The sequence below is a fragment of the Hibiscus syriacus genome, unplaced genomic scaffold, assembly GCF_006381635.1.
Source record: "Hibiscus syriacus cultivar Baekdansim isolate YM2019G1 unplaced genomic scaffold, ASM638163v2 tig00110637_pilon, whole genome shotgun sequence".
Classification (NCBI taxonomy): domain Eukaryota; kingdom Viridiplantae; phylum Streptophyta; class Magnoliopsida; order Malvales; family Malvaceae; genus Hibiscus; species Hibiscus syriacus.
In genome coordinates this window covers 1,471,989-1,497,823 of record NW_024062808.1, presented here as the reverse complement: position 1 = coordinate 1,497,823, position 25,835 = coordinate 1,471,989, and the positions used below count along the sequence as shown (strand labels likewise).

The window sequence follows — 25,835 nt, the reverse complement described above, 5'->3', positions numbered from 1 at the left end:
GGAAGAAACTAAATGGAAAAAGTTGTTATTATAAGATGCATGTAGGTTCAGAACCTAATTCACCTCATAAAATTACTGAGAAAGAATTGAAGGATTTTCTTAACCAATCTAGACACCTACCACAAGTGTTGCATAAGCAAACACCATTACAAATTGCTGCTTAGACTTGAAACCTATATAGATGCATTGCGTTGGCTAGCTTTACAAGGGCTACCAAGGAGAGGTCGTGAAGAGAGTGAACCTTCATCTAACCAATGAAATTTTCTTGAACTCGTGAAACAATTAACCTCTTACAATAAAGCTGTTGAAAAATTTGTATTAGAAAATGCTCCAAAAAATGCTTCTTACACTTTGCCAGATATACAAAAGGAGATTTTACATATTCTGGAAGAGAAAATTAAGAGAGCAATTTGTGAAGAAATTGGTGAAGAAAAATTTTGTGTATTTATTGATGAAGCAAGGGATGTATAAAGAAAACAACAATTTGCTATAATTTTAGTATAGTAAAGGAACATTTTTTAGCATTATTCATGCTCCTAATACTTCAGCAGTGACTTTAAAAGATGAGATATTTTCCATTTTTCTCGTTATTGCTTTGACATAAAGAATATTCGAGGCCAAAGTTATGACGGTGCAAGTAACATGCGAGGAAAGTGGAATAGGTTACAAGCATTAGTTAGCAATGAGTGTCCTTTTGCTTACTATGTGTAATGTTTTTCCCATCGTTTACAATTGGCACTAGTAGCTGCAGTGAAAGAGGTCATACTTGTTTATCAATTTTTTCCAAGTTATCCTTTATTATCAATGTTGTTCTTTCCTCATATAAGCGCATCGATGAACTAAAAAATGTTTATTCTGATGAGATAAATCATTTGATTGAAGAAGAACAACTTGAAACTGTAATTGGTTTGAATCAAACAAGTAATTTCTAGAGGGCAGGTGATACTCGATGGGGTTCTTACTTGAGATCAATTTCAAGCTTGATAAAAATGTTTAGTGCCACTTGTGTTGTTCTATATAAATTCATTGATGAAGGAAGTACATCTTCTGAATGTGGAGAAGCAGTGACAACTTTAGAGACTTCGACTTCCTTTGATTTTGTCTTCATTTTACATCTTATGAAGAAAATATTAGAAATCACTTATTCACTTTCTCAATCATTACAACAAAAATCTTAGGATATTTTGAATTCACTACATCTTATTGAGAGTTTAAAGATATTTTTGCAGAAATGTAGAGATTATGGATGTAATAATCTTTTTATAGAGGTTACCTCAACTGTGAAAATCGCAACATAGATATCCCAAATATGAGTTCTATTTATAGAGAAAGAGGAGGCCGCGCTCATCGCCAACAAGATCATTTTACAGTTGAACAACATTATCGAGTAGAAATTTTTTATACTATAGTTGATGTTCAACTATAATAGTTAAACAGTAGATTTAATGAGAAGTTAATAGAGTTATTAACTCTTGGTTGTGCTTTGGAGCCAAGAGATGGTGACAAATTTTTCAAGGTTGAAGACGTTTGCAATCTTGTGAATAAATTTTATTGGGAGGATTTCACGGAAGTTGAAAAGAATGATTTACGAACAGAATTGTGTCATTATGAGGTGGAGTTGTCTTGGAATTCAGGTCTAAGAAAATTGTTGACAATCTCTGACCTAAGTCAGTAGTTGGTGGGTACTAGGAAAGTGAACACTTATCCATATATATTCTTAATATTAAAACTTATATCGACTCTCCCACTTTCTACAGCAAGTGCTGAAAGAGTTTTTTCTACAATGAATATCATCAAGATAACACTTCGCAACAAAATGGAGGATGAATTTTTGTAGAGTTGCATGCTTATCAACATTGAAAGAGATATTGCAAGGAGCTTTAGTACAACATCGCTTGTGGATGCATTTCGAGATTTGAAGGAACGACATATTTTATTATGATTATGTGATAGTTATATCTTTTGCACTTTTTAAAATCGTATTTTTTAATTGTTTACTTTACTTTAATTTTTAATTTTTAATTTTTAATTTGTTATTTCATATAAATATAGAACTATGCATATTTGATGTAATCATTTATATTTTTTAAAATAAACAAATAATAAAGGTAAAATTATATATATAACTTAAAGTTGTTAAAAAAATTCGGCATTTGTTGAGATCTAGTTCTGGCCTGGTTAGAGCTATCATTTCTTTTATTTTTCTCTTACCTTATCTGCGTTGATTTGCTCGTTGCTCTCTTTTCCTCAATTCTTCATTTGCAAGGTCAGTACATCAGTTACCTCATATTTCCCTCTCTCTCGTGGCTTTCCTGCAAGATATGGCGTAGACTTATTCTCTTTTTTCAAGAGATTTAATTGAATAGTACTGCTTTTGAGTTCGATTATTGCTTTTATGTATCAATATGTTCATCTCATGTTTGTTTTCACTCTAAAACTTGTGGATAACTAACGGACGGCCTTTAAGCTTTGGATATTGTTTTCTTGGTTTATTCGTGGATTTGTTTCGGTATTTTGGAAATATATTGTGTTTGATTTGCATCACATTTCGTTAGAACATCTTTTTCTCTTAATTTTACATCTGGAATACTCAACTAAAATTATATATGAACCTTTAGACTTCATTGGCTCAATTAAGTTGCGGTTTTCGTACATTAGAGGAAAGTATAAACACTGGAATCTCTAAGAGCAAGATGCTTCAAATTTAGTAACATTTTAAATCAAAATTTGCTTTTGGAAATAGTTTGAGGCATTGGAAATTCTAGCTAGCGAACGAAAATTGCTTTATCATTGGTTGTTTTTTAAATTATTTTTCAGATTTGAGCCCAACAACTTACTCTTGAAGTGGAGGATTAATTGAAGGAATGCACATCACCTTCTTGATATTTGGACAACCAGTTATATCCCTTGTTCTCGACTAAAGAAAGAAGCAAGTGAAAATGTAATCGGAAGAAGACACTGGGGTATGCAATGAGATAAACATTTAATGATTTGCAGCTTGCTTTATGTATTAGTAAATTTAAGGCAAAGGAAATTAAACCACTTGTGGTGTTTTTTTGGGGTTAAAAAGTGTAGCCCGTCTAAGCTAAATACATGCGACAGGTCCGGGAGTAAAAGTTGTTTTTAGATTCCATGATCTTAAAGGAGTTAGAGTTGACTTTGTTTTCTATTGGTTTCTCAATTTATCATGACAATCGCAACCTAGTTATCACTGCTCGGGCTGATTTCCCTACACATTCTGTTTTCTAATAACTTACAGTTGGACACTATTGCTAGGTTTAGATGTTTACACTTGGATTAATGAAGTTATCCATTCTATTGTTGAATGCATGAATTGTTACTCTTTGATTGATCAGGGCAAGCTGCCCGTGAAGAATCTGGATGGCCAGACATGCCAAATCTGTGGTGATAATGTTGGCAAGAATATGGACGGCGATCCATTCATTGCTTGCGATGTATGTGCGTTTCCTGTCTGTGTCTGTAGGCCTTGCTATGAATATGACAGGAAGGATGGAAATCAGTCATGCCATCAATGCAAAACCAGATACAAGAGGCAGAAAGGTGCTTTGAACAATAGCGTTTAACTAGATATGGACATGGTTTTCTGAAGTACCATGCATATATTATATTTGTGACATATTTTGCTGTTTGTAGGATTTGTTCATCAGCACAAAGTATTGAATACATTTTCACATTATTATCAAATTACCCTTCAATTTTATCAATAATTATCAGTGGTTTTATAATTATAGTTATTACTGGTTCCAGGTAGTCCCTGCTATTCTTGGAGACAGAGAAAAGGATGGTGAGGCAGATGATGATGCTAGTGATTTCAACCACTCTTCTGAAAACCAAGACCAGAAGCAGAGAATTGCGGAAAGAATGCAGAGCTGGAGTGCAAAATATGGTAGAGGAGAGGATGTTGGTGCTCCAAATTATGACAAAGAAGTTTCCCGTAACCATATTCCTCTGCTCACCAATGGGCAGGAGGTAAGTCTAAGCTGTTTAAAAGCCAGTGATTTGCTGTGTGATTGTTCATTCGCGGAACGATGGATTGGAACTTTTCTTTTCTATCGGAATATTGTAGGTTTCTGGCGAGTTATATGCTGCATTACCTGAGCGGTTTTCTGTGGCATCTCCTGGAGTTGCTGGTGGGAAATGTATGAATTCTCTTCCTTATGTTGCTGAAACCAATTAATTGCAGAAAAAGAAATTCATCTTTCACTTGATAGGTACCTATGGCTGACTGATATAAGTATTGTAACTCCTGTGCAGCGAATATAAGGGTAGTGGATCCAGTGATGGCTGGAAGATGAAGCAGGAGAAGAACGTTGTTCCATTGAGTACATGCCAGGCTGCTTCTGGAAGAGGTGTTGGAGATATTGATGCCAGCACTGATGCACGGATGGTCATCACACTGCGTCTTGTTATTCTCTGCATATTCTTGCACTATCGAATAACAAACACTGTTCCAAATGCCTATGCTCTGTGGTTGATATCTGCGATATGTGAGATTTGGTTCATCGAACAATCACTTTTATCATTCATATTCTTTCCTTCAATTCAAACTTGTCGAAAAACCTTCAAATCTCTTCAAATATCAATCAAATTAAAAGCTAAAATATTTAAATCTATCACTAATCAATCGTCGGATCAATTTGAAATCCAAACTATGTTAATCTTCTAATCAAACAGAATATTCCTATGGTTGGAATTGAACAACGAGAGTGACCATGGTCAATTTAGTGTCTTAATTTTTAGGGAAAATTACACCGTTTTTACTAAACTTTACTCTTTCTCTTATTTTGGTCACCATACTTTCAATTTTTCTATTTTGCTCATTGAACTTTACAGATGAATCATTTTGCTACTCTGTCGTTAACTTTTAAACGGTGTTATGACATGGCATAAGCATCAAAACGACGTCATTTTAAAAAAAATCAAATATACACTAAAACGACATAGTTTCGAATCTTCTTCTTATCCTCTATTGTCGCAACCGGCCACCAAGTCATTTTTCATTCCGGTCATCGTCGACCGTCATTAATGGTGATTGTTCAGTCCCAAAATTCATGGGTCGGTTCGTCTTGACCCCATGAGTCTGAATATGGTGGTTGTTTCACCAGAAAATGTCCCAAAATTCGTGAATCTAGACTGAAACGTTTCGGCTTCCTCACTTTCAATCTCCGATTCATGAACATCGGAGCAAGTTCCGCAAAATAGAAGTCGGATTCGGACTCAAGGTGTTGAGGCAAAGCAACTCGTGAAATTTGTGACCGAATGGTCACCAACGGTGGCCGACGGTGGCATTCGGCCACCTTCTATTTTTATTTTATAATTGGGTGAGCAAAATAGGAAAGAGTAAAGTTTAGTGAGGAACGAAGCTATTTACCTTTATATTTTCAATAATTTTATATTAAATAATAATAAAAAATGACATGTCATCATATCGTTAGAGAGTTAACGGAAAAGTGAGTACAATGATTCAATTTGTAAAGTTCAGTGAGTAAAATAGAAAAATTGAAAGTTCAAAAGCAAAATAAGAGAGAAAGTAAAATTCAATAAGGAAAATGTAATTTAACTTTTTTTTAAAAAGATTTTAACATGTTACATCAACTTTTCTGAACGGCAACTAACGAAAATGACCATGATAAAAACAAATTAAAAGTTTAATAATTGTAATTACATGACTATTCAAAAAAAGTTTAATTATTATAATATAAATTTTAAAAGTTCAATGACTGAAATGAAATATATCTAAAAGTTAAATAACCATCAGTGTAGTTTCTTCGAAGTTTAACTGAGTTTGGTCCCTTTTAAAATACAGGAATGAAATTACAGCCCTAAGGTTTATAAGAGTCGCGCAGACAAAACAAACACGAAAGAGAAAAGGTTTCAGGTCAAGTTCACCTCTTTGAACCAACACGAAACGGTGCCAATGGCCGTTTTAAAGTTATAATCTCCCAACTCGGAAGGTTTGTACGAAACGCTTTTCAAATCATTCTCCTTCGTATATCCTTGGCTCAAAATAATGTGCTTTGTAGTGAGTTATTTTTCAGCTCACTTCTTACTACTTGCTGATACGTGTTCTTTTCTGTTCTTCTTGTGTTTTCGTTTCTTAGTATTCGATTCTTTTAAAACAATTCTATCTTAATTTGGGTATTTGGAGTTATTGCTCTTTTTTCTCCTCTAAAGCATGGTGCTGAAGACTCTTCGATGGTGGCCTATCCTACGGGAGAAAACATTTTGTGGTGAATTGCACTGTGGGTATTAATGGGTATTTGGCCTTATTCAAAATCATGTTTTGTTCAATGCGGTTTACTTCGACAAATTGTTGCTCGCCGCAAGAAATGTCTTTTAAGGGTATATTATGCTTCTTCATCTGCATTGCTGTCGGAAGAGCGTGACTTTGAACACTGTTCTGAATTTGAAAGTGATAGTAATGGAGTTGGGGAAGTTCGAGTTCCGGATAAGAAGTTCGAATTTTGTAGAAACCCCAGGCTTTTTCCCATAGTTGTTAGGGTGTTTAAGTCCTTGAATTGGTTCACTGCAAGGAAAATTAGTTTTCATAATGCTGTAGAGATGTATGGATTTGATCATTCAATATACGTGTTTCGGATCATTGTTCATATATTTGCTATGACAGGGATGCAGATGGAAGCTCATGCTTGGTTTAGAGATATTGTTTGCTATTACAAACTAGCTGAGAAGGATATGTTTGAATTATTACCGTATCTGTTAGATTCGCCTGAGCATGTCCATAGATCAGCTGACATCTTCAATGTGCTCATCAAGGTGTTTGCATCCAATTCGATGCTTGAGAACGGTGTAGACGTTTTTGTGCAGGCTAAAGCAATTGGGATTGAGCTAAGTATTAAGTCATGCAACTTCTTGCTTAAGTGTTTAGTTGAAGCAAACAGAGGAGAATATGTGAGAAGCTTGTTTGGAGAAATGAAAAACTCTGGGCCATCACCTAATGTTTACACTTATACGATTATGATGAACTTTTATTGCAAAGGATATCATGGGAGGGGTGTAGACATTAAAGAAGCAACCAAAATTATGGCGAATATGGAGGGAGATGGGATAAACCCATCTGTTGTAACATACAGTACATATATTTATGGGGTATGTAGTGTTGGTCATGTTGAATTTGCTCTAGATTTCATTCAGTTTTTGAGATCTAAAAACCACCTATCAATAGCTTCTGTTATAATGCTGTTATGTATGGGCTTTGCCAAAAAGGCAAGCTATTTGAAGCATCAGAGGTTTTGGATGAAATGAAGAATTCCGGGATATCACCAGATTCTCATAGCTATAGTATTTTGGTTGATGGGTTTTGTAAACGAGGTGATTCTGTGAAAGGTCTAAATTTGATTGAGGAGATGGTACATAATGACATGAAGCCTTCGCTTGTTACTTATACATCACTGTTTGATGGGCTCTGTAAGAGCGGACTGGCAGATGTTTCACTGACTATGTTTCGTAATCTTGCTAGCTCCGGATATGAATATGACCTGGTTGCTTACAGTGTCTTGCTTAAGGGCTTTTGTCTTCAAGGCAATCTAGATTCTGCCATGGAACTTTTTAATGAGATGATCAACAATAGCTTAATTCCTACTGCCAACAGTTTCAACTGGTTGATTCATGGATTCTGTAAGATGGGACTCTTGGATAAAGCCCTGGAACTCTTCAACATCATGCTGCAAAGTGGCGTCTTACCTACTGTCTTCACTTTCAATGTAATTGTCGATGGGTATTGCAATGCAGACCATATGGAGGAAGCTTTGAAACTGGTAAATGAAATGCATGAGTTTGGCATTTTCCCTAACACTTATACATATAATGGAATTATTAAGAGGCTTTGCAAGCAAAGCAGCGCAGACAAAGCTTGGGAACTTCTTCCCCAAATGCTTAAAATGGGTACACTTCATGATGTTCATTGTAACATCCTATTGGATGGATTTTCTAAACAGTCGAACTTGAAGAAGACCTTGATGTTGTACACTAGAATGTTAAAGTTTGGGGTCACACCAACTACTTTTACATATACAATTCTTATCAACATATTCTGCCGGAGCAGAGACATGCATGAAGCATGGAATTTGTTTAAGGACATGATGGAAAGGGGTTTAATTCCTGATACCGTTTCTTACACGTCTGTTATAGCTGGATTTTGTAGAGTTGGGGATATGAGAAAGGCTTTGGCTCTCTATAATGAAATGGTGCAAAGAGGATATTCTCCCAATGTTGTTACCTACACCAGTCTAATTGATGGATTTTGCAATGTACATCGTATGGATATGGCCAACTTGTTAATTGATGAAATGAAAAAACGAGATATCAACCCAGATGTGGTGACTTATACTGCTCTAATTGCTGGGTACCAAAGACTTGGGGATATTAATAGAGCACAAGAGTTGTTCACTGAAATGAAAGAGAATGGTATTTTGCTTGACCTTGCTGCCTATAGGACAATGGGGATGGATACTGACGTGGCTTCACATGATTAGAAAATTGAGGAAATGATCAAAGAATGGAATGGTAACTCCCTGGTTTCTTTTCAGTATTCATGTCATCTGGAAAATTTTAATTTTACAAAATTTCTTTGAAAGAATGGAATGGTGCTTAAATCTTCTGTGTTAGTGTGATAGAATTATATTTTATAGGGAGTATGATTTGTTGCTAATGATAGAATTCACAATAGAATTTGAAGTATATTACGTTTCCCATTTTGTGAATAATGTACTCTTTCTGTTATACATTTACTCAAGAGTTACTTTTCGTTTTTTTGTTTTTGATAATATTTGTGCAGGTTGAGTGCTTTGTCTTGGTCCTGGCACGTGAATGATTTTTTTGGCTCAATTAGGTTAAGTGCAGGTTAGTATAAGCCTTTTTATACGAATGCATTTAGATTGATAGTTGATGTTCTAGGCAAACTTTATAAGTTGTGCATAACACTTTTGTTTCTGTTGCACAATCCGCGGCTTTTGTGGTTAAGTGCTGCAAAGGTCGGTGTAAAATTGATCTCATTCCATGAGAGAGGTATGAATAAAACATCAATTTTCTTGTTAAATTTATTGCTAGTTATTTCATATACAACTAAGGCTTTTACAATCAGATGAAATTAAATGTTCTAGTTTGTGCTTTTTGGAATATTTTATTCTGTTGAAAAAGTTTGGAGAATGAATTTTCTTGCTGCTTGATTTGTTTACTTTATGCTTATTTTTCTCTATGCTTCGTAGGAAAAGTATTTCGGAAGATGTTGGCAGTCAAAACTCAGTAATTAGACCCTAAATGGTTGTGTCAGCTTTTTGTAGTAGAACATACTAGCAATAGAATTCCTGTTGACTCATCTTATATTCTATGTAAAATTATAGTTAAACTCGAGGGTTCTGGAAGGCATTTGAGGACCTGTTTATGTCAGGTACGGTATGTGTTTTCAACGTCTTCGCTTTATGTGGATATGGACCTCCACTTAAGACCAGGCATAGAAAAGCAGGGGTGAGTCTTCATCATTCTCTGCAGGTTCTCGGAAGGAGAGTTCAAAATCAAGTAAAAAGGGACCATCCAAGAAGAAATCTGGCAAGACCGTTGATCCTCTTGTGCCAGAATTCAGTATAAACGATACAGAGGAGTGTGTTGAAGGTAAACTAATCACTTTCTTATTATGTTTTAAGCGGTGATTATCAGTTTCATTCCTGGTTTGGCCTAATGAGGATAAGCTCCATCCATATCCTGCATTGCAATTTGTGAAATTAGGTGCCGAGTTTAATGATGAAAAGCCACTACTAGTTTCACAAATGAGCCTGGAGAAACCTTTGGTCAGTCTGGCAGCTTTTGTTGCCGCTACGCTTACGGGGAATGCTGGTGTTCCTATAGCTGTGGATACGAGGAAAAAACAAACTGGTGAAGTGGGGTAAGTTCTTCTCCTCCCTATTTTTGCTGCACATGAAATGTTCAAAATAATGAGATTACTTTACACGTGAAATTGATTATCGGATTTCAGGGCTATTGAGCTTATGTTAGTGATGTACTGAATTATTTAAAAATTGGTATAATAACCAATAAATTACTGTAGATGAATATAAGCTTGTTTTTGGTGCTCCTATATCTGTGACTGTATTTAACTCACAGTTCTGAATTTTGTAAATATGTTGCTGATCTGGGAAGGTGGAAGCTGGCCAAATGCTGGCTTTTATTCTATTTTAAATTTTAACTTTTGTTGTGTACAGGGTTATCTGCTATCCTCTGTGTGTATTTTTGTTTCATCTTGTTAAATCTTTGCCCTTCATTCTGCCATAATGCGTTTAAATTGTCATGTTTTCAGTGCCTGCATATTGGTTGGATCTATGGTTCTGTTACAGAAGATACTATTACAGGATTCAAAATGCATGCCTATGGTTGGTAGTCGATTTTGTACATGCCAAAACGACCAGCCTTTTAAGTGTCTGTTCCTACTAATCCTACTAATCTTTCAGATCGTCCGAATCAAGTGCTTCGGCGGGCCCTTGGTTCTGTGGAAATTCTTTTAAGTATGCATTGCCATATCTCGTACGGTTACGGTAGTAGGCTGAAGTAGCTTGAACGGTTTGCATATGTTAACACTACCATCTTCCCGGTCATCGCTATTCCTCTTCTCGTGTATCGCACATTGCCTGCTGTATGCCTGCTTGCTAACAAGTCCATTTTCCTACGGGTTAGTCTCTTCTACACAACCCAAGTTTCATTTGCATGTATGCACATGAACTTATCGATTGGTTGGCTATTGACAGTAACTTCAAGGTTACCTTGAAAACATCTGATGAACACACCGATTTCACTGAACTTTACGTGTTCAAATGGATAACACTTCCCATCCCACCATCCATGTTGTAGGAATCTCCTATGCCATCAGCAGAGGTCATCAACCATGGGGTCTATTCTTTGGTAAGTTGTTTCTTCACCTTCACGGCGATCATCCATATCTACACCTTCCCGAAGGCTCCAACAGGGCAGCAAAACCGGACACCGACCGTTGTGCCATATATATAGGCCGCATGGTTACAGCATCTGGAAAACACTGCTATTTATTCAAGTATATATAAACATGCTCGAGTGTAGAAGCAAATTGGAGTCTATCATTCTATATTTCTAATAAAATTACAATCAAGTACCAGAGGTTTTCCTATAGAAAAGATACCAAAAATATGGGAAATTTTCTTCCTCTGAATTGTAAGGAAGCAAGTTTAGTTAATCCATTGCATTAAAAGAAAACTACGTACAAATGATGTCTTAAAAGTTTACCAGTAGAATTCCAGATTTCGGGCTGGTTCTGTCTAATAATTGTCAAAAGAGAAATACGTACAAATATACATACAAAAAAATCTACTGTATGAAGTGACCACGTGTTCGGCCCACGTTCGTTGCATGACGTGCAAATCATCAACTATCGTTATCCATCTTGAATTCCTGAAACACGTGCGGCATTGTAATGGTGACACATGGAACAGTTTGCTAGGATGATCCCACGTGTAATCATCATATACAATTTATTTTATCTGTGTTTTCTTACATTATATACAGTCGCACCAAGTTCATCCACTTCATTTCTCGTGAACTCAAACTTAAACCTAATCTCGATGGGCATCATCGGTGAAGAACCAGTTCTGTCTAGACTAGATCGATTAGACAACATGGTATGGTGTTTTGGTTTGCATGCTTTGTTTTGAAATCTCTCTGATTCCTTCAAATATGGAAATGAAAATTTTAGAGTGTCGTTCGAATACTGTCGGAGATTCTCCGATGATATCTCGTGTTGTTGCATGTTGATTTATATAACGTGGTGTTGGTGATAGCAGCTAAGGCAGTTGGAGGAAATGAGAGGGAGCAATAATAATGACCATTACAACAGGTCTCCCAGCCCAAGGAGTTCGAGTGCATCGACCCCATCAAGCGGGACGTTGGCCAGCACACGCACCGACGGTCATCTGTCGTCGGCGTTTGATTTATCGCCGACGGCTAAGAGTCTGGAGAAGTACTGCCGTCCCGTGGAACTTATGATGGTGGAGACTCAGACTAAAGGGACGCTCATTCAGCGGCTGGACCAAGCAGAGGACCGCCTACTAAAGGTGCGTATGTATTCATATCATATGAATATATACATAACTATTTTTTCTCTGTGGACCAAGAGACATAGGCTTGAAAATTTTGATAACTAATATGTCAGTCTATACTCAAAAATATTTATAGATCTGTCACAAATATTTTTAGATCCCTCACTAGGGTTGAGTATCTAATCTGATGGATGAAGTTGTTTTGAATCAGCTGTGTGTGCAGATGGAGGAAGAATTAGAGGAGAAAAAGAGGGAAGCGGGCAATGAGGAGAAGGGGCAGAAGAAAGGAATCAAGCACTTTGTGAAACAATGTGTCATTGGGCAACGCTCCCAACACAAACGTGGGGAGTGGAAAGTAGGCAAAGATGGTTCAAAAATAAAATAAAATGAAAAACAACGTATAAATATATTTATTTATCATGCACGAACTTCTCTTTCTGTTCTGGGATTGTAAACAAAGTAGATATCAGTATATCTTGTTAAATAAGACAATTTTGTTTTCTTTGGAAAGTTGGTATATTTAGTAAGCAAAGTAGATATTAATATATTTTCCTTGCTCTTTAAATGGGTATATTTGTTTAATGAGTAACTCGTGAGAAGTTCGAACTCGGTAAATGTTCGATTTGAGTTGGCTCGACTCAAAATCGACATGAGACCTTAATGAGTTGAGCAGAGTAAAGTCTAACTCGAATCGATAAATTTACGAGCAGCTCGCTAAATTTTTAAAAATATTTTTAATAATTGCTTTAAAATTATTTTATTTAAAAAATAAATCTAAATAATAATAATTTATTTATTTATAAATAATAAAAATAATAAGTTAACTAATCTATAATTTTTTAGTAAATAAAAAAACCAACCCTAATAGGCAAAATGGCCCTGGGGATAAATATTCCCATAATAATGCTCTTCTCGGATTATTTCTCTATCTAAGATGATTTCTATAGTATCACGACAAAGTCTCCAAGATCACTTGGTATCTTCAGAAAAAATAAGACTCTAGAATTACTTGGCGTCTTCGGAAAAAAATGAAGACTCTGAGACTACTTGGCATCTTCAGAAAAAAAAAAAACTTCGAGAATACGCGACATCTTCAATTCATACAGAAGATTTCGGAAATACGCGACGTCTTCACATCTGGACCAGTTGTTGCATGGCGTGAGTAGAAATCAACGACATGCATGCTTTTTACGGGGGAGCGGGTGTAATAACGGTGTCATTATTACACCAATAATGGAGCACAGGGAAATGTTATAAAAGAACCCGGAGTTAGATTTTGGGTAAAAGGTGAGGGAAAAAATTTGGAGAAATTTGAGTGAGGCCGAAAGAAAGAGAACATTTGCGGTGGAGATTGGTAAACTTGAGAGTTCGATCGAAGGAAGAAAGAATTTGAGTGCTATGGTAAACGATTTGATAAATTTAGTGTAAATTTTATTGTTACATTTTTAATTTTTATTTGAAATATAAATTAATTAGATTATTTATTTTGATTTATATATTAAATTGTATTCTAGTGGTTTGGTAAGTTTAATTTAAATTTTTATGTAATTTTTAGTGTAATTTTTGTTTTTAATTTAAATTATAATTATTAGACTATTTATTTTAATTTTACATTTTAAGTTGTATTTGATTAAAACTTTGTAAGTGTAGTTTAAATTATTACCTTGTTTTTTTATTGAGTAATATAAATTATTAGACTAATTATTTTTATTTTACAGATTAAATCGTATTTGAGTACCTTGGTAAGTTTACTTTTAAATTTATTGTTTTATTTTGTGTTTTTATTGTAAAAATAAATTAATTAGACTATTTATTTTGATTTTACAGATTAAATTGTATTCGAGTGCTTTGGTAAGTTAAATTTAAATTTTCATGTAATTTTTAGTATAAATTTTGCTTTTAATTTAAATTATAATTATTAGACTATTTATCTTGATTTTACATATTAAGTTGTATTTGAGTAGTTTGGTAAGTGTAGTTTAAATTATATTTTTATTTTTTATTGAGTAATATAAATTATTGAACTATTTATTTTGATTTTACATATTAAATCGTATTTGAGTGGTTTGGTAAGTTTATTTAATTTTTTTTGTTTTTATTGTAAATATAAATTAATTAGACTATTTATTTTGAATTAACATATTTTTGTTTAAATTTTCTTTAATTATGATTAATTTGAAATATTTAATTTTTTTATATAGATTTGTTGAAGCATGGCAGAACAAAATGTTCTTTTGAGACTAGTTGATCGACACATTTCTAGTCATTTGGGAGAACTGTTATTATGATCGAATAATATATTTTATTTGAAAACGATGAATTAATTCTAATTACATGGATTAACAAATTGCAGGATAACGAACAACGAGTCCTTCGTAGTCGAATGAACACTTGTGAGAAGCCAGATGAACTTATTGTCCAGAATTTGCAAATGGTGGGTTTTAACGATGTAAAATTTGTAAGAGAATATAGGTTGGTCCCCGGTTTGATCAGTGCATTAATTAAATGGTGGAGACCAGAAGCTCATACATTTCATCTTCTGTGTGGTGAATGTACGATCACTTTGGAGGATGTGATTTTATAACTCAGGGTCCCTAAAAATGGAATGACAGTGGTGGGAAAAAATGATCAGGACGTGTTTGAAATGTGTGGGGCATACCTTGGGAAGGTGCTAGAAAAAACATTTACAAAAGGGCCACGCTTGAGATTATAATGGTTGGCGAATGAGTTTAAGCTTGGTCATTATTGTACTAAGCAAGGCATTATATATGCAACTCGAGCATATATATTACGGTTGATCGGGGGAGTCTTGATGCCAGATAAATTCGGTAATCTTGTTCATATTCATATCTTTTGTTTTTGGGTAACTTTTTGAATACCCGTCAGTATAGTTGGGGATCGACAATATTGGTGTTCTTGTATCGCGAGATGTGCAAGGCGTTGTTACTTGTAAATGATGCTTGTAGATGGAAATCAATGGATGTATAATGTTACTACATCGTGGGCCTGGAACAAACTTCCATGGTTAACACTAATTAGCTGAACTGCAGTTGACTTTCCTCTTGCCAGAAGGTAATATTTTGATTTAAAATATTTTTATCTTAAATTAATTACGAATATTTTGTATAGGAAAAATAATTAACGAATTTTATTTTGATTGATATATAGATGGAGGCATAAAATAGAATGAACGCGGTTGGTGCACAATAATGTGAAATAGTTTATATTTAATATGAATATCAAATGCAAAGTTGAGCTATATATATAATAATTAGCTAATTTTATTTTTATTTAGTTTCTAATATTGTTTATTTATTTAGTTGAATTTTATAGTTATTTAATTAATTAATAACTATATAATTTTGTTTTATAGTTAATTTGGAGGTCGTACGATGATGAAGTAATTATGTCGTGTGTCGCAACATGAATGGTACGGTTGTCAATATTAGTGTGATGTTACACCATTGATTCATTTCGTTTTTGTTGAGTTCCAATTTTCTAATAGAGTGTTGTTACACCATTGATCCATTTCGCTTTTGTTGAGTTCCAATCCTCTATAGGTGAAAGCACTCATCAACATAAGTGTATAAATTTATTCCAGTATGAATCCATTCAGCGACTGCATGAGCACACAGATATCTCCACGCATGAAAGAGGCCACAGTCACACCATCTTTGTTCTGCTCTTTCGTTGTGACGTTTACATGCGATGACAACAAAAGTATGTCTAATTCGATCGAAGTCATGAACAAACATTGAGGTTGTCAATCGCTCATTTTCTTCCATTGTTTCCACCACTGTCGGAGCCCAGATTTTACCTCGATTTATCAGACACTCGATCTATTTCCCTTTATCAGACCAAACTTTGGCCAACATAAAGTATGTCTCTTTCACCACACTCGCTATTAGGAGATGGCGTATACCTTTTAGTACTTAATTAATGGCCTCAGCAAGGTTTGTTGTCATGTGTCCGTATCGCTGACCACCATCGTATGCTTGCGAACACTTTTCCCGCTCGATTTTCGAAGCCCACTTCCAAATGCACTCATCTGTGACTTTCAAATCCTCCAATCTCTTATCAAAATTTGGTTGGCGTAGTTCATATCCTGTTTAATAATATATATTTTGTTAATGTCAATTTATAAATAAACACATAAATGAGTACAAATGTTGAAAATAAAACTTATCCATGCTAACTATCTCCCTACGAATGTGACCGTTATGAAACTTCTCAGTATAATTTTTACCAATATGGCGGATACAATATGCGAGATATACATGCGGAGGTGTCCAACGACTGAGATTACTGCCAAAAGGCATGTTCCTCGATCGGATATCAAGGAAACACCATATTCTCTGTAACACCCCTAACTCATATTCGACCCGAATACAAGTCTGAGATGTCAAATTGACTTTTCAAACTTTGATTCTTAAAGAAAAATTCTGGGAATTTAAAACTTTCATTAAAACAAAATACTTTAATTTACATAAAAGAGACCACTTAATACAAAATCGATCAGAGCATTCGTAATTAACCAATTATTACATACCAACACTTTATACATAACACAATGCCTACTTTGTCAATTACTTCTGATCTAATTTCTTAGTAATGTTGTTGTCCGTGCCACTGCTATTCTGAATCTTCTTATTTCTTGGTACCTACGTGTAAATCACTTACACGCTAAGTCATAGACTTAGTGAGGCAATAAATGAATATGCAATAATATCTTTATGAATATGCATTCTTACCATTTCCTTCATGACATTTCAATATGCTATTACACAATAACATATATAATCATATCATGCATGTACAAAACTTACCTTCTTGTACCACTTTCACTTTACTTTGTATTTTAATTGCCCATGTATATTATTGAGAATAGAGGTATGTGAGTACATAGAGGTTGTGCACTAATGCTGTCACCTCGTATCAATTCCCTCATGGGGCACCGAACCTTAGTTCAGCATTCGTCCCGAAGGACTGTCATATATGTCCCGTAACACCACTATATCCCGAAGGGCTATTATACCCTCGACTCTTGGTATGCCAATTACACCTATAGCTCTCATATCGTATACTATGGGCATTATTCTTATATTTTATATGTTCATGTACTCATGTCATTTCTCTTGTGATCATGTAGTTCATGTCATTTCTCTTGTGATCGTGTAGCTCATGTCATTTCTCTTGTGATCATGTATCTCATGTCATGTTCTCATATCACATATCATATCACATGTGTATTTGAATCTATTCATATATATACATCATTTATCCAATCACATGAACATATATATGCCTTATGCATGTATTACAATAATTATCATGTATGCATGTTCACAACTATTGTACTATGAAAATCAATATAGGAATTAGACTTATCACAAGTCTTATTCCATTATACTATACATATAGTATGCACTCACCTTAGCTTTGCTTTGATTCGATTCTAATCCTTTGATCGTTCTGGAATAAGCTTACTTTTAGTATCTATATAATCACACATGGATCTATATCAGTATTATAGCTAATATACTCTAATGGTTCACTCTTTAGATTAAGATAAATGCCAATTTCCTCTTTTAATGAAGGTATGCATCGATGCACTACTTGTGCATCGGTGCATAAAATGCATTCGATGTTTATTATTAATGGGATGCATTGATGCATGCCTTATGCATCGATGCACTAATTGCATTCGATGTTTTTATTTTAAAAGAGTGCATCGATGCACTACCTGTGCATCAATACACCTTCAAACACTTTCTGGGTTTTAACCTTGATGCATCGATGCACTATGAATATGCATCGATGCACTCTGCCCAGAATCCTCTTTTTGAACCTGAAAATTCATTCATTTTGGATTAAATCCTTCATGTTTAATCCTCTTTTTCATTCTTAACTATAGTACACATCCTTAAACTAATTTATACTCATTTATTTCATCTTAAACCTCCAAATTCCATCCTTCATATGTAATTTAAGAATTACATCAATAAATCAACATGTTTGAATTCCACTTCTAACACTTCGTATATCTTAACTAGATTGATGACAAGTCAAATTTAACTTTCAATTCTAGTTATGAACTCTATTCCAAGATTTCATTTAAGAACTTCAAATCTTAAATCTCTTCTAACTCCATCATCCTTTGATGTTAAGATAACTTAAGCTTTCCTTAAGCTTAGTTATCATCTAATAATCAAAACCCAATATTAAATTTAACAAGAAATTCAATAATAAAAAATCTTACCTTTGCTTTGGTTCACACGCACAAGGAAGAAAGAAGAAGAAGAGAACTCTGGAAGCCTTGGGTGTTTTCTCCCCTTCCACCCACGTGTATCCTTATATATACATACTTATCCCTTCTTTAATTATTTTTCCTTGCAATTACTCTATTGTCCTTTCATTCCTTATTCATTTCAATTACATCCTACACAATAATTTACATATAAATCTTTATACTATTCATTCATTTTATTTTAACCACCAAATTCTGAGACTTTACAATTTAGTCACTAACCCGGTATTGAGGATGTTATATTCTCGGATGACATATTTACGTAGATTAGTTAGAAAGAAATCACAAGCCTCTGTCATCTCTTCTTCAACGATGGAGAATGCAATTGAGAAGATATTTCATTGACCATCCTGCGCAATGCTATCAATATATATGTTTACATTGACCGTATAACCACGTACCATATACTTGGACCATAAGTTTTCAAAATGGAAAACCTTCTATGCATGACTTGAATGCCCAGAAGAGTCTATGGAATATTCTCTTCCATTGAACAAGTTGACCTTCTCGGTGGTCTGAGACTTCACGATGGTTCCAGGTATGAATTGTTTCATAGCTTCTAACAAATCATGTAACTCATTGTATGATGTATCTGAATCGCCATATATCAACTTCCCTATCTTCTCCTTCGTATGCCAAACGAGGTTGTATTTTACATTGTATCCGAACTGGTCTCAAATAAATGCAGCTAACACCAAGCAAGGGATCCTTGGATTTTGTTCAACCAACACCTTCACATATTGACATATTACATTGGAGTCCAGTACTCGGTTGCCTTGTTCAATAGAGTTTTGTAAACATGTGTGGACCATTGTACCTTGTGATGATCCAAGCATCTTGCCTCTACATTTTGGACACTCTAATCAGCCACTTATACTCGGACCTATATTTAACACACTTCGCGTACAAAGTTTTCTGGTTGGACTCTACAACCTTGCAATCTACATAGCCTTTTATGCAATTCTCTTTAATCGCCACTATAGCTTCTTTTTTTCTCTGTATTGCTTCCTAACTGATAATTCACAAGAGTTTTCGGATGATTCATTCATGTAGCCTGAAGTTAAATGTGACATCTCCGGGAATTCATGTGCCCTCATTGCATCATAGTCTATCTCGTGCATTTGAAGGGTAGGTTGATATAGTGTAAGATATTTATCAATATTGATATCAGATTCATTACCATCGAAAATATCGTCATCCTCAGACAAAACGGGTTCCTCAGTTTCTTCATCTTCACTGAAATCATCAAGTATTTCTTCCCAAAGGTTTTTAGTGTCATACTCTGCGGCTCTAGATGTTCCACCGACTTTATTTGCACTTTGCAATATTGTCACGAAGCTGTTTATCAACCTATATGTCAGGTTATCAAACTGACTTTCGAAAGCCATTTGAAATGAAGTTCCAACCATATTTTTTGATGACCTAGACACATCACATAAATTATACACCTCACAAATAACTCAATAATTGGAATATTTGTTGAGTCATGTAATTCAATCATAGTTGTAATATCATCATATTCTTCAAGTGGTACTGTAGCATACCTGATTGGATTGAGACTTGCCATAAACATATACTTCAAACCATCAACTGTAGCTCGGATTTTCCTTTCTATCATCTCCTTCATTTCTACAAATGTGATATCCCTTTTAAACATCATATTATAGGTGCTTCAGACTGAAAAATAACTCCGACTTCATTTTCCATAATCTATCCATTGTAATTGACAATCGTGAAAATTTTGTTGCTCATTTTCTCTACACATAAAAATATAGATATTCAAAATAAATTAAAATAAATTATAGTAACGACGATAAATTACATTTATGATTATAATGAAATAAATTATTTACTAAATTATAATAATATTATTAAAATTTTAAAAAATTAAATATATTAACAATATTTTTTATTATAAATGTAAATATATTAACAATATTTTTAACAATTTTACTAGAAATACTAAATCAAATATTGATCTAATTATTTTAACATTTTTACTACAAATACTAAATGAATCTTATTCAAATTACACTAATGATTCATAAGGTAAATATGTACAAATATACTAATGACGAAAAATTAAATTAATTACTACAATATTATTTAACCTTGCAACAAATGTAAATATATTAACAATATTTTTTTTTATAAAAATAATGCTTAAATATTATGATTACATTATAATAATGATTAAATTTATTACTTCGGATTTTTTATAAAAACTTATTATTACTTCAAAATTATTACTCCATAATTCATTATATTTTCCCGTTTAACCACCAACCCACTTGGGTTATTAATAGATAATTAATAACTACCAACTACCAACCTACCCGAATTATTAATAGATAATTAATTGTGCCATTATTTTTAGTAATTATGATAAAAATTATTTTCTACTACAATATTATTTAACCTTACAAAAATGTAAATATTAACAATATTTTTTAATAAAAATAATTATTAAATACTATGATTACATTATAATAATGATTAAATTTATTACTTCATATTTTTTATAACTACTTGTTATTACTTAGAATTTATTACTCCCTAATTCTCAATCGAAACACCCCATTTTATAACATCCCGATGTATTCATTATACTTTCCCGTTCAACCACCAACCTACCCAGATTATTAATGGTGCCATTATTTTTGTCATTATAATAAATATTATTTTTCATCATTATAATAAATATTATTTTTCTACTACAAATACTAAATCAAATATGTTCATCTAATTATCTTAACATTTCTACTACAAATAAATCAATAATGTTAAATTATAATAATGATATTTATATAACAATAAATCGTAACTGATATTTACTAAGTCAATATGTAACTAACAATAAATAATAAATACTTTAAATAATATATTTTTACACTTACTTGAGAGTTTCTTCCAACAAGTTGATGTTATAAAAAAAACCTTTTCGAAATTCTTACTCACTTTTTTTTTACATGCAACAACATATTAAAATTAATATTTTAATATTAAATAATAGGAAATAGAGATATTCTATTCGAATATGAATAAAATTTTATTCGAATAATACTTACAGATTAAAGATTGAAAGAAACTTTTGCTCAAAATCTCTAATATTCTTCTCAGATGCTTACTCTTTCAATTCTTCTCCAGATTTTGCCTATTCTCTCATTTCCTCACCACAACTTTACTCCCTATTTCTCAATCAAAACACTCCATTTTGTAACATCCCAGATATTATTATAATTTTCCGTTCAATCACCAACCTACCCGGTTATTAATGAATAATTAATAGTGCCATTATTACTTACTTGTTTCCCAGTTGGAGGCAATTTACCACCCTACACTGAAGACACCACGTAAGCTTGAAGCCTCCTACTTTTCCTGAAGACGTCAGGTAGTCTTGGAGGCTTCATTTTTACCTGAAGACGCCTAGATTTCTTGGAGACTTTCTCCTTGTACCGTAGAATTCACCCTAGATGGGGAATTAATCTCAAGACCACATTATTATGGGAATTAAATATTCCCTACCACATTATTGTGGCCATTTTGCTAACCCTAATTTCCTCATATAGTATTAGTAACAACTAAAAATAAGGTAAATTTTTTAGTGAGCTTAACGAGCAACGAGTCGAGTCGAGCAACAAAATTTTTAACGAGTACGAGTCGAGCATTGTCTAACTTATAATCGAATCACTCGATAAATACCCTTAATTGGGTGGTGTGATGTGAGTGATGGGGTTAAGACCAAATTGGGGCGTTATTAAATGAGAAACCATTTATTATTTTATTTGAAAAACAACCCAAACAATACTAATCGAAAAATATCTCAAATTATTGAAAATATCTCAAATTATTGAAAAGGTATACAAAACTATTCACGTAAGATTGCCTAATTGAAAAATATTTCAAATTATTGCAAAGTATCTAAAACTATTTACGTAAGATGATCTCGTATTTGGTTTACAAAATAAAGTTAAATTTCACGTTTTACGAAAATACGAATTTTGTGTATTTGTTGTATCTTTATTTAAAATTTAAATGAAATTATTCAAAAAGTCAATAAATTAAATGAAATTATCCGAAAAACTGATAAATTTTATATTTTATAATTTTTCATTTTATAATATATTTTATAGAATACGAGATAATTTTACATGTATAATTTGAAGATTTTTGTAAATTAATACTGTTTGTTTTCTTAATAAAATAATAAATGGAATTTTTTAAATTTAACACCCCCGAATGGGACCATATGTGATAAGATGGGTCAGAGCAGGATACATGAACCACAGCACCAAATTCTGATCACACAACAACAAAATCCAACAGGAATGATGTACATCTGTTATTTTTGGCAGTGTACTAACATAAATCTTCTTTTATATTATTCAACTCTTTCATATCCTAAAAGAATATCTACTACTTTGTTGGCTCCAGGCGTTGCTGTTTCATTGGTTGCATATTTTTACTTCATGGACCGTATATTCTATCGCTTCAATGGCTTCGTGTGCTGCTACTGCTTGTGTCTCTATGTGTTGTTGGACAAGCTGCATGATAATACTGGAACTACTGCTAATGCTTTTGTATCCAAATTTGAAATACTTCGGCACCTTGTCTTCCTTCACTTTCTAGATGATTTCACCATCACCAAGTTGTTGATCTGAAATGATCTCTCTTAGAAATTAATTAAATGTTTATATGTCCTAAAAGTGACAGCACATGTTTCAACAAATAATAAGTATAAAGAAAGTACACATTAAGACCAACAACGCATCATTATCATGTGCATACAACCGCATCTATATCATACGAAATATTCATATATAGAAAGAGTAAAATACAACATGAAGATAACCATCCCAATCTTCCTAGCAGTTTCTATGGAAGTTCTCTCTTGTTTCTGAGTGCAAGTTTCTCCGCTAGTTTCTAGTTTCTTGGGTTTCCTTCATTTAAACAAATGGCAGAATCTCACTTTGACTGAGGCAAAGTCATCGGTCATTGAAGCTCCGGTGAATCCTCTACCGGATGCGGCTGATTCCAAATTAGCTTGTCATGCGCCTCCCTTCATCATCCAGTGAAACGTGACGCGATGATACAAACCCTTTCCACTGTCTGGAAGTTACCCAAGTCTACTCCTATTGTCCTCCTGGATGATAGTATTTTTGTGATCAAGTTTCGCTCTGGTCGTGAAAGGCTGAGGGCAGAGGAAGGCGGCCATGGCCCTTTGATAAACACTTGGTTCTCTTTGCTCCGTTTAATGCCAACTTGTGCCCTGGAGTGTTAGGAAATAAACTGTTGCAAGACAAAATAGTTAGCATTGACTAACAAATAATAATGAAATAAAAAGACGAACAAAAACGATTAACTGCGTCATGGTACGGAAGCCACTACCTTAGAAGAAATTTTGCCCGAATTGATGTAATCCCTTGGAAGTAATTTCGTCCGGATTGATGTAATCTCGAAATGGATGTTGCTACCAAGGTTAACACAACATTCCAAACCCCGTACACCCGAAGTAAGAAAGTTGAACTCACTTGTGATGTTCTCTTCGACCAGAAATTTTTCAAGAAGAAAATACGAAAATCATCGATTGTGTATCTTATTTGGGAAAGGGGCTATCCTTTCTATAGGGGTGGTAAAGGGGTAAACTTGTCAATTGACATTTATCCACTCCAACCACTTCCTAACAAATGGGTAACCAACCCCTAAAAATAACCTTTAAAATTTGTATTACTAACAATCCCCCACTAATGCAAATAAGTAGAGAATTTTGAATACGAGAAAAGAGCAAAAAAATTAGGCATTTAAGTATTAGTGAACGTCGAACTAATATATAGTGGAATGAGCAATTATTCTCTTAAAAAGTGAACAAATCTAAAACTTGTTAAAATAAGAGTAAACTCATAATACACGATTAACTTCTTGACCAAGTGAGTTCCGCGATAAACACTATAGCATATTAGGTCTATAGTGGCATTTTTTACTACTATAGCGGCGTTTTAAAACGCTACTAAAAATACCCATGGTGTAAAAAAAGCCGAAAAAAACGCCGGCTATACAAATGCCACAATGATTAGCGGCATTTTAAATCAACAAATGACGCAAAAAGTTAGGTTCATTAGCGGCGTTTTATTACAAAAGCGCAAAAGTTAAGTTCTTTAGCGGCGTTTTGTTATAAATGCCGCAAAAAGTCACGTTCTTTAGTGATGTTTTGTTACAAACCCCACAAAAGTCAGTTCTTTAGTGGTGTTTTTTTACAAACACTGCTAAAAATTATGTATATAGTGGCGTTTTTCCTTGCAAACAGCTAATTATATACTCCATTAGTTGCATTTTCATCCTAAAACGCCGCTAATCACAACTGATTTTCAAAATGTTTTTTTCCACTTGTATCCAAATTTAACATGTAACAATATCCAATACAACATTAAAATTGTAATTAAGATTCGAATTAAGTAGAAATATAAATATGAATAAATCAAAGTTTACAACATAAACTGAAATATAACACAATTCAACATTATTCATTAGAATAAACAAAGTATGACCTATGAAATCACTTAAGATGCTTTCATGAAACAACTAAATGATGACTCCACCATGCACTTGAGATACAATTGCTTTATGCCATTACTAATAAGATTGTCCTCTATGTGCTTTCCTGTTACCTAGATGAATCGGCTTTGTACCTGAGACACATAATGAAATTAGTGATCATAGTAGATATCCAAAAGTATTCAACACAAACAACCAAACCGAAGAAAGAGAGAAAAAAATAAAGAAACCTCTGTCCATTTAACAATAGGTTTGCCAACACGAGGTTAGGATGAACTGCAAAGATAATATTGCATCTCAGTCCAAACTGTAATTATTAAACAATTTAAAATTTTAAGTGAAAAACTCATTAGAATACAAGCTTATTTCATATAACCAACAACAACTCAAGCTTTAAATCAAAGCATACATGAAGGAGAGATATCTTTTGCAACATCAAGAAAACATAAAACAAGTTAAAACAAGTTGAAAAGCTTTGTAAAGAATGGTGCAACAGGAACTGTGTTTTGTGTTTCCACTCAAAACACACTCTTCACTCCTTCCTATTAATTCACCCACTAAAACCTTCAACTTTCAGTTTACCCAGCTCATTTCTGATCAAACATCAAGGGTTTAAAGCACTTTGCCCACTTCTTCTCTCTTATTATACCTTTCTAGCTTTATGGAACAAAAAATATAACTGTACTGTGACAACATGTGAATACATGGAAGCATAAATTGTCAAGTTCAAAGATATGAGTGATGATAACAACCTGGCTATGATTGAAGGAACCAGTTGACCTTCAGGAATTTGATCAGAATTCGCCAAGCACGTTTTATGGAGTCTGCATTGCAAAAGGCCAAAACCAATTACATGAGGTAAAGGAATGATTGTCAAAGAA

At 33.6% G+C, this 25,835-nt stretch overlaps 2 protein-coding genes and 2 pseudogenes across 2 annotated transcripts; all 4 read left to right on the top strand.

Annotated features, from left to right (window-relative positions):
* The first annotated feature begins 2,172 nt into the window (after positions 1-2,172).
* On the top strand, positions 2,173-5,158 carry LOC120136849 (annotated as a pseudogene).
* Positions 5,159-5,866: 708 nt separating this feature from the next.
* On the top strand, positions 5,867-11,148 carry LOC120136672 (annotated as a pseudogene).
* On the top strand, positions 8,537-10,582 carry LOC120136848 (probable cellulose synthase A catalytic subunit 8 [UDP-forming]). The gene is made up of 7 exons (XM_039152795.1): positions 8,537-8,544; positions 8,816-8,880; positions 9,529-9,648; positions 9,694-9,919; positions 10,236-10,257; positions 10,331-10,403; positions 10,482-10,582. The coding sequence occupies exons 1-7, from the start codon at positions 8,537-8,539 to the stop codon at positions 10,580-10,582; spliced, it is 615 nt and encodes a 204-aa protein (XP_039008726.1).
* A 424-nt stretch (positions 11,149-11,572) lies between the features above and the next one.
* LOC120136723 lies at positions 11,573-12,526 on the top strand. The gene is made up of 3 exons (XM_039152681.1): positions 11,573-11,678; positions 11,841-12,110; positions 12,307-12,526. The coding sequence occupies exons 1-3, from the start codon at positions 11,622-11,624 to the stop codon at positions 12,478-12,480; spliced, it is 501 nt and encodes a 166-aa protein (XP_039008612.1). The 5' UTR covers positions 11,573-11,621; the 3' UTR covers positions 12,481-12,526.
* Positions 12,527-25,835: the final 13,309 nt, after the last annotated feature.